Source organism: Euwallacea similis, chromosome 1 (genome assembly GCF_039881205.1).
Source record: "Euwallacea similis isolate ESF13 chromosome 1, ESF131.1, whole genome shotgun sequence".
Lineage (NCBI taxonomy): Eukaryota > Metazoa > Arthropoda > Insecta > Coleoptera > Curculionidae > Euwallacea > Euwallacea similis.
Window position 1 is genome coordinate 3,439,171 of NC_089609.1, and position 9,702 is coordinate 3,448,872.

Sequence of the window (9,702 nt, forward strand, 5' to 3'; positions counted from 1 at the left end):
TAGGATGTTTATAAAAACTTTTCACATTAACCTAATCTACCATATCTAGTTAACATGTCAGCAAATTTTCGCAAAGCCAGTTTCAATAATAACTGAGAATTTTAAATTTTATAGAAATGGTGTTTTAAAAAGATTTTTCTTTTAAACCAAAATATCTTTAAAACGGTTAGGTTTAGGTATAGGAGTACCTAATAAGAATTTAATCAGCTTAATCCCTAGATTCCAAAAATGCAAAAATATACTGGGTGTTCTATTTGAAATAAGGAAGTTGACCTCGACTTCCGGTATAACCGGAAGTGATATGACCTTCAAAATATTTTAAAAAAGTAGAGTATATCTATATTAGTTTAACCCCCAAATATGAAAAATTTAGATTTGTTACAAGTACAAAAGTTTCGAAGGAAACAGTTACGTGAATCACCCTGTATATAGATCACCTTTTTTTGAAAAAACCGCTGAGAAAAAATGTAAAATTCCAAGATGAGTATTCAGTACGACGCTAACACGATTATTCGTGAAGAAAGCAAGACATTTTTTGACGATAAAATAATTTGGACGATAATGGATTAAATTCACGAGCAACTTCTCTGCTACTTCGAACATTGTTTCCAAATAATTTCATTATTTCAATTTTTTCACGTAATGCAAGATATTCGACGAGCATTTCTAATTTTAGTTTCTAAATTGGGAACGGTACAAACAACTATTGTGTTTAAATAACAGAATATCTGTTTATTAAACTGTCAATTCAATTGTTTTTGTTTCCATAGTTTTTGCATTCATGGTCTGTTAGTAAAAATAATAATAAATATGAGAATCGAGGCATGGAATTTACACAAGATAATTAAAAAACTAAAAATGCAAAATTTTCGATGAAAATCAATATATATAATAGGTTAAAATTGGTTAAAATAATATTTTAAATAACTTTTTTTAATCTCTTTAACGCGAAGCTAAATATTAGAAAAGGCGGTTTGTTCATTAATTGCAGTAGACGACGCGTCGCCCACTGCTATTGATGAGCGTCACAACGCCCTGACATTTTACCTATATTAAAAATATCGTAAAATATGCAGTTTATGGAGCTCTATAATGTATCAAAAATTATATGTATGTATACATATACAGGGTGGTCCAAATTCGAGGCGTATCATTGGGATCTCAGAAACTATAAGAGATACGAGGTCGCTTAAATTAGGGCAAAGTTGCGCAATTTAGTGCCCAACAAAATGCTACTTTGTATGTGGAAAAATTCCGAATACTTTCGGAGATATCCAGAAAAAATCGAAATTTTGCTATATAAATTTTATTTTTTCCTGACTTTATTTGAAAAAATATTCCAAAACAGATGTTACTTCATTATTGCCACTTTTTATTCCCTACAAGATGGTGTTGTGAAATTTGAAATCCGACGTTTCATCTTTGAGCAACCATCATCAACTTAATTTTTTTAAATACGGACCTGGATTTTTTATCTTGTCTTTTATTACCTTTTGCTCTTCTTAGAACAATGACATATAACAATCACCAAGAAAATTTGTAGATATGATAAACATACCTTCTTAAAAGGTGCATATATTTAGCACTCTCCCACATCTTTTTTAACATAGATTTGTCTTAAGCGACCTCGTATCTCTTATAGTTTCTGAGATCCCAATGATACGCCTCAAATTTGGACTACCCTGTACAGTGTGTCTCAGGATAGATGTGACAAGAGGACGAATGGACCAAAATTTTTAAATTTTTGAATAACGTAGGGGGATTGAGTCCTACTTGTTGTAAAACTGTTGTATACAAATAATGAGTTGATCCCGTGTTATACAAGGTGTTTTATAAATACATTTGTAAAAATAATCACCAATAAAGTACCTTTATTTTTCAAGATACAGAAAATTCGTCTAAAAAAAGTTGTTCAGAATGTAATCTTACATCTCCGTATCAAATTTCAGGAATATAAAAATATTTTTCGAAAAAAAAATGTTTTATTTTGAATTAGATAATAAACATTGCGTAAAAATTATATTAGGTGTACAACTTTGCTTCCGCCGTTTTTGAATAGATGTATGTAGCGGTAAGTAATGATCGAAATAAATAACCCCATGTGGGCATGCAGGAGCCTTGGGCACCTGTTAACATAACCTCATAAAAATATTAGTCTATTTGTGTCTTCATCATAAAGTTATTCGCAATTGAAAATGTCAGTGTACGAGCCAAATTCTCGTCATTTGCGGGAGGTTTTACTTTTCTGCTTCAATATGAAGAAATCTGCTGCTGAGGCTCATCGAATGCTCTCAGATACTTATGGGGAAGCCACTATTAGTGAAAGGACATGTCGTGAGTGGTTTCAGCGCTTCAAGAACGGTGATTTTCACGTCGAAGACCAACATAGCGGTGGAAGAAAGAAGGTTTTCCAAGATGCGAACTTGGAAGCATTACTTGACGAAGACTCGTGTCAAAGTCAACAAGAATTGGCACAATCATTGGGAGTGACTCAACAAACAATCTCAAAACGCCTCAAAGACATGGGAATGATTCAGAAGCAAGGATATTGGGTGCCGTACGAGTTGAAACCAAGAGATATTGACAGGCGTCTGTTCGCTTGTGAACAGTTGCTTGCAAGGCAAAGACGGAAGGGATTTCTGCATCGTATTGTGACTGGGGACGAGAAATGGGTTCATTACGATAATCCCAAACGCAAAAAGACTTGGGGATATCCCGGCCATGCTTCCACGTCGACGGCCAAACCGTCTATTCATGGTTCCAAAATCATGCTCTGTATTTGGTGGGATCAACTCGGCGTAATATATTATGAGCTGTTACAACCAACTGAAACAATCACAGGTGCTCTTTATCGAACCCAATTAATGCGTTTGAGCCGAGCATTGAAAAAGAAACGGCTGCAATACAACGAGAGACATGATAAAGTGATTTTGCAGCACGATAATGCTCGACCCCATGTTGCGCAAGTGGTCAAGAAATACTTGGAAACATTGAAATGGGAAGTCCTACCCCACCCGCCATATTCTCCTGACCTAGCTCCTTCTGATTATCACTTGTTTCGATCCATGGCACATGGGCTAGCTGACCAACACTTCCGGTCTTATGAAGAAGTAAGAAATTGGATAGAATCGTGGATCGCTTCAAAAGATGTCCAATTTTTTCAACACGGGATTCGTATGCTGCCCGAAAGATGGGAGAAAGTAGTGGCCAGCGATGGACAATACTTTGGATCCTAAAGGTATAATTAGTTTTTTACAATAAAATCGCGAAATTCGGAAAAAAAACGGCGGAAGCAAAGTTGTACACCTAATAACAAATAATAAATTTCAAATTTAACACTTCAGATTCATAAACCAACTAATTAGCAGTGGGTTTACCATTTTAAATGACAATGTTTGATAATTTGTGCCAAAGTCTATTTTTGTTTTTTTAAAACATATTCAAAATACTTTTAGGGAATTTAGACGAAGGATCGAAAGATGTGTGGATATGGATGGTGGTTACATCGAATAAATAATTATTTTAAAATGGTAAACCTGTTGCCAATTAGTCTATTTATAAATCTAATTTGTTAAATTTGGTATTTATTATTTGTTATAATATTTACGCAGTGTTATATGATTCAAAATAAAACATTTTTTTTTTGAAAAATACTTTTATATTCCCGAAATTTGGTGCGAAGATGTAAAATTGCATTCTGAACAACTTTTTTTAGTCGAATCTTTTCGTATTCCAAAAAAGAGGCATTGTATTAGTGATGATTTTTACGTATTTGTTTATAAAACACTCTGTATAACTGGGAATCAACTCATTTTTTAAATACCGTAGTTTTACAACAAGAGAGACTTAACATCCAAAAGTTTTTCAAAAATTTTAAGCATTTTTCGTCCATTTGTCTGCTTGTTACATCTATCCTGAGACACGCTGTATATCTAAACCAGAAAATTATTTTAATTCTATCAATGATTAGGAGTAACTCAAGGGACCACAGCCCAACCCAATCAGGCTCAATTACCACAACTCAGTACACCGTCACCGGTTCCTGGAGTGCCTGGTGGAGCCATTGGTGGGATCAGAAGAACTGTAAGTGGATGGAGAGAATGGAGAAGGGCAGATCCAACTTTGATCAACAGTCTATGGAGGAGCAAAATGGGAAATGGAATAAGAAAACAATTAGGTATTATTGGGTCAAATTTTTCTTGCCTGGAACGAGTTTAGAAGAAACCAGTCATCCCGATAACGGTTGAATGACCCTTTCAGTGTCAGATCTTGCAAGATTTAAGCCAAAACTTTATGTATTAGACCAGATTTTAGATGAATCTTAAAATTACCAATATAAAATATATAGTTATTATATATTATAATATATATATTATATATATATATTATATATATATATATATATATATTATTTTATTATATTATTATTTTTTTAGCGTTATAGTTACAGAAACTTATACCGCTATTGAGATTGAATCATGTCTAGGAATGTGGGAATTTCTTTAATATTTGTTCTACATTTTGGTGGTGACCACCTAGTCATTAAAACTGTCCTTTCGTGCGGATGCCACATTGGTCCTATAAAGGTCTCGGTTCGTGGTGGTCACATTCAATTCGCGAAAAATTCTTCCTGGACGGTGACTGCCACCAAAACATTGTGACTACCTGATGAAATTCCACAGGGTGGTAACATTTTGGCGATCAAACACTAATCACTCGAGAATCCTCCAATTTAGAATCTCTCTTTCGTCCCTTTGGTTTTTGTTGTACCTGGAATAGAATTCTAGATATTTTTGGAAAAAACTTCAATTGTGTTCCGATCTTTTAGTATTCTGGAAGTGAATCAAAAGCATGAATACGAACTTGAGTCAAACTAATAGGACAGTCGACCTCATTAGCTCATAATTTTACAAGTGACTAAATAACTCTGAAATAATATGCCCTGCAGATACATCCAAAACGAAATGGGTTGAGACTAGAAAATTAAAGATATAACTTGAGTACAAAAATAACTAAAACAAATCGAAAATTGAAACACCTTGTATAAAATATTATTTACCTGAGTAACGTTAGTCGATTTATGTCCAAACTGTCTTCTTGGCTCAAAAATGGCACTTGCTATCATCAGTGAAATTTATGCAATTTACAACCGGGACTATATATAAAAGGTTCTGATTTGAATAATTAATTTATTCCAGTGTCGCTAGTTTTACTAGTGCCCAGTCTTAATAAAACAGCAACCGACTCTTTACGGACCCTGTCATTCACTCAAATATTCAAGCTTGTCGAAAGCAAGATCGGTAAAAATGTAAAAATTCGTTTGTGTGCTAAGAAATAAAATCTAGAAACATAATAACAAAATAATATAGAGTAAAAGCTTCATAAACTTTAATATTGTTTCCGTGCGACATGTAGGAATAAAATTATTTTCCAACAGGCACATCCTCTAATAATTCTCTGCATTAAGCTAAGTGGCTTATATTCAGATTAACCAAATTTTGGAAGAATTTAGCAGCACGAAGTATAATGTTTCCACGAAAATATCTTACTAAATAATATAGAAGCCGGCGGTGCCTACACTTGAAACTTAATATTTTATTAAGTCACCTCCATCTACCGTGCTCGATTTTGTTCCCGGTCTACTACTTCCGGTCCCAAAGGACAGTGTAGCTTACAAATGGACTATATAAAATGTTCCATGCAAGTCTATTTATGCAGAAACTGTTTTTCCGGGCAGCCATGAAACTTTTTCCCGTGCAGTTCTTTAATTGAGTGACCGGAACTATAGTTAGACTTACAAAGTTGGATTTTAATCAAGCATTACTACATATTGAATAAATTGAGCATGTTGAATCGCTGCGGTAATCACATCCTGGTTCAATAAGCTGAAAAGTTGGTCCGAGGTTCAGGTTAGTATAGGGTGCTCCGCATTCAACTTCCACTATAAGGCTCTCGGGAAATTGGCACTTATGAGGTAAATGTGAAAAAAAGTTTTTCCTCGCAAATCAAGATTCGACCTAGTCAAGTCCTTACCTTTAGTTACTCCAAAACTGGGCTTGTTTCGCTTTTAAATGCCGTATTTAAAAGGAAATGTCTACACAAAAAACTGCATTACGAAGACTCCTGTTGACGAATTTTCCTGACCAATTTGTTAATAAAAATATCAACTTTTATGCGTTATTTAATATCTTTTGCATTACGGTGGCACTTAAATAATACCTGTGTATAATTCATTTGTTAATATTATTACCAGCCCGCTGAAGTTTATAGTTGGACAAGATTTTAATTAGACTTCAACAACACCTCGTTTAGACTGCAATTTGCGTCATTGTTCTCTTCCTCTCAACTTGAAATAATACGGGCATTTTCTCGAATATTATTAAGGGGAAAAGAGAAGTGCCGTTAAAAACGAATGTTTCGTAATGGTAAATTTTCGGCATGGTTAATTACTCTGGTAATTATTTGAATGTCTATCCTTTAATCTAATTGAACGAAAAGTTGGATAAAAAGGAGAGCAATTTATTCCACGGTAACATTAAATGGTAGGTCCCTATACACAGTGAGATTATGAACATCGGTGGCTACAGATTTATGAGGTCTTCTTTCATAGCTCCCCAAAAATAATAATCGAAAGGAGAAAAATCTGGAGATCGTGCAGGCCAACATATGACTCAATTGTTAGCTATAATTCTACCTGGAAAACTTTTGATATTTTAAAAAGCTGAATTAAAAAATGTGAAAATTCAAGATGGTACGGATAAGAAAAAATAAAGTTGATGATGATTGTCAATAATCGAAACGTGAGATTTCAAACCTAACATCGCCATACTGCCGAAGAGGAAAAGTTGCATTGATGAAGTGCCAAGCTTTTTGAACTACCGTTCGAAATAAGCTAAGGAAAAATCCTTATGGTTGAGCTCCAGAATCAGACAGCCTGTATATACCCATGGATATATTCTGTTACTATTTTATATTTTCCGATACCTGTGAAACTAGTAAAGCTTGACTGAAATACTTGAATTTCTTTGTGCTGCAATGTCAGCTGTTGGATCATTAAGCTCTTATTACATAATACTACATTTCAGGAAACGCAGAAGTTTACATTATATTGGCCCTCCTAATCGGCGTCGTCACGGTTGTCATAGGCTGCTGGTTATCCGACAACTGTTGGTCTCCGGATCCGGACACTGGATTAATGACTGTGGCCTGACCACAGTCCAGAGGTCCTCCAGGTGGAGGGCCACGAGATCCACGCGACGGAGGCGTTGTGGTGGTGGACGTATCTTCCGGAGAGGACGAGGAAAATTCGTCTCCTGGGGGCCGATCTTCAAGTCCAGAGAGCGATTGGCCTCTCGTAGAGGTAATTATAGCGTTTCTTTTCACGAACAATGAGACTAAAGTCTTCATAGGTATCCGAAAGAGATGTCCTGAATCCCTGACACCATGTTCTCTGCGAAAAGAACGGTGGTGTAATTATGGGTGACCCTGGGGATTTGGACCCTCCAGAAGAGTGCGAGCTACACAAGACCCAAATATTGGAGAATGGCCATGTGTGTCAGATTTTGATGCCGGAGGAGAAATGCGAAGTGCACGACGTTGTCAACGGTGTTACCATCGGCGTTACTCTTTTCGACGATGCAAACATGGAAAGCTGAGGGTTAGTCTTGGAAGATGCCACCATCACGAATAATAATGAATTCGAACACTTCGACATTATTTAGAGCTGACCATTTATCAAAGTAAGGAACCACAGTTATAGGTGTTTGGTACTACATGCGTATAGTTATTTGGGAATTTAAGACTTTTCATGTGATACTATTAGGATTAAGGCAATTTACAATGGAAAGTCGTGAAGAAGGAGATAAACAACATGGCATGACTACCAATATATCTTCCAAGAAACTGACAACAGAAATCTTTAAAAATGTAGAAATATTGATCTACTTATTGATTGATACGATATTTAGATTAAATAATAAGACCATGCTGCTATTGTGTAAGTTAGTGGAAAAATGGTGTCGAAATGTAAGGCGAGTCATTTAAATGTTACGAGGGCCCATATTTTCAATTATTATGATTTGAGGGTAACCATAAAAGCGTGACTTGCATAGTATATTTCCCAAACAACTCCTGTTTTCGTACTTTAACTGTTGACTTTCATCGAAAGTTGAATAATTTCCTGTTCATTTTAAAACATCCTTTGTTTCTTAAATTTTTTCCGTGTTTCACCATTTTACAATTAGCCAAAAGCCAAAAAATTACTTATGTTGAACTTGCTGCAACTTCCTAGTTTCACGCATTAATGGGGTACCTACCTGATTTTATAAAAAAAAAACATTGCTAATAATAGTCAATTATAAATCATAACTTATATACATACATTTTACTATGATATTAACTCTACATACATAGGTATGTAAACTAACTTAATGTAACATACCTAATAATAATTAATGTATTAAGCTTGAGAGTTAGGTACTCGAAAACGCTTGTTAATGAATTGATACTTAATGTAAATATATAATATTTTTGGCTTGTTATCTCCCTGCCACAAATTAAACTGTAATGCAGGTAAAGTAAAAAATTACGTACATCTTATTACAGGGTGGTCACTTCTGCAATGCACTCGGTTAGGAACATCTTCACACAATGAAACACAGAATTAATAAATATTAATAAAATTGGGCATTTCGATGCTCATCAAGAACCTACCTACATATAATAGTTGTTTATGTAATAAGTACGTAATGTACGGTTTTATGAGACGGATCAACTTATGACCGAGCGAATCCATAAATGGGTGAGTCGAATAACATCTTATTACGAACAGATAACATACAAAGTTTTATACTCACTTTCATGGTAATTTGATGAGAATTTATCTTTTAAGACAAAAATCAAATACCCTCTTTAGTCTACTAGTATTCCAAAGAATCACTTTATGGCCGAAAATAATACTATGAAGCGCTTTTCATAATCAAATGAGACAGAAAATGAATTTTCTCTGGCAATGGAAAACGTTCTTGCAGAACGTAGGTCATGTTCTCTACTTTCGATTAGATTTGAGAAATAAAAATAAAAATTGATATTTTCTTGTAATCTTTGCATTTAGGAAATATGAATGGTGTTAGTAATTATGAAAATAGCCACCACAAAGTGGCAAATTCATTGTTTAGTACACCATTAAGTTTCATAATACCTAAAATTCAAATTAAGCAAGAGGGAATTTCCTAATGATTCTCATAAGTAGAAGATGTCCTTAAATTCCGTTATCAAACTTAATGGTGTGATTTCTTGCGTCATTTCATAAAGAAAAATTCATATGAAGGTGGGTCCGTAAACCCTTCATTTTTTAAATGGAAGATGTCAAAATTTTAATCTTTTTATTTGTTTTTTTCAAAAAACTTCAAGAGTTTTTGAGATATTTAGCTTAAACTTGGAATATTTAAAAGTTATCATAATTAACAGGCCAAATAATTATTGAAATCTACATGGTAATGTTTTGTTAAGGCTTTGGTCCTTTTAATTCCCCCGAATGACACGATATATTGCTACCACCAAAACATAAAATGGCAGATTTTTGCGCAACAGCAATATATCTTACAAAGATCCTTTTTCGGGACAACCTGAGATTCACTTTAAGGGGAAAGGATGCAGATCTCTCTTATATAGGGTGCTACAAATAAAGCACCTTGTATATTG

General features: G+C 34.4%; 1 protein-coding gene across 1 annotated transcript in view; it reads left to right on the top strand.

Annotated features, from left to right (window-relative positions):
* Positions 1-7,885, top strand: part of LOC136411116 (uncharacterized) — a 67,506-nt gene extending 59,621 nt beyond the window's left edge. Inside the window, exons 3-5 of the mRNA XM_066393559.1 lie at positions 3,971-4,177; positions 7,086-7,360; positions 7,410-7,885. Of these exons, the coding sequence (XP_066249656.1) occupies positions 3,971-4,177; positions 7,086-7,360; positions 7,410-7,483 (556 nt within the window). The 3' untranslated portion in view covers positions 7,484-7,885. The remainder of the gene's footprint in view (positions 1-3,970; positions 4,178-7,085; positions 7,361-7,409) is intronic.
* Positions 7,886-9,702: the final 1,817 nt, after the last annotated feature.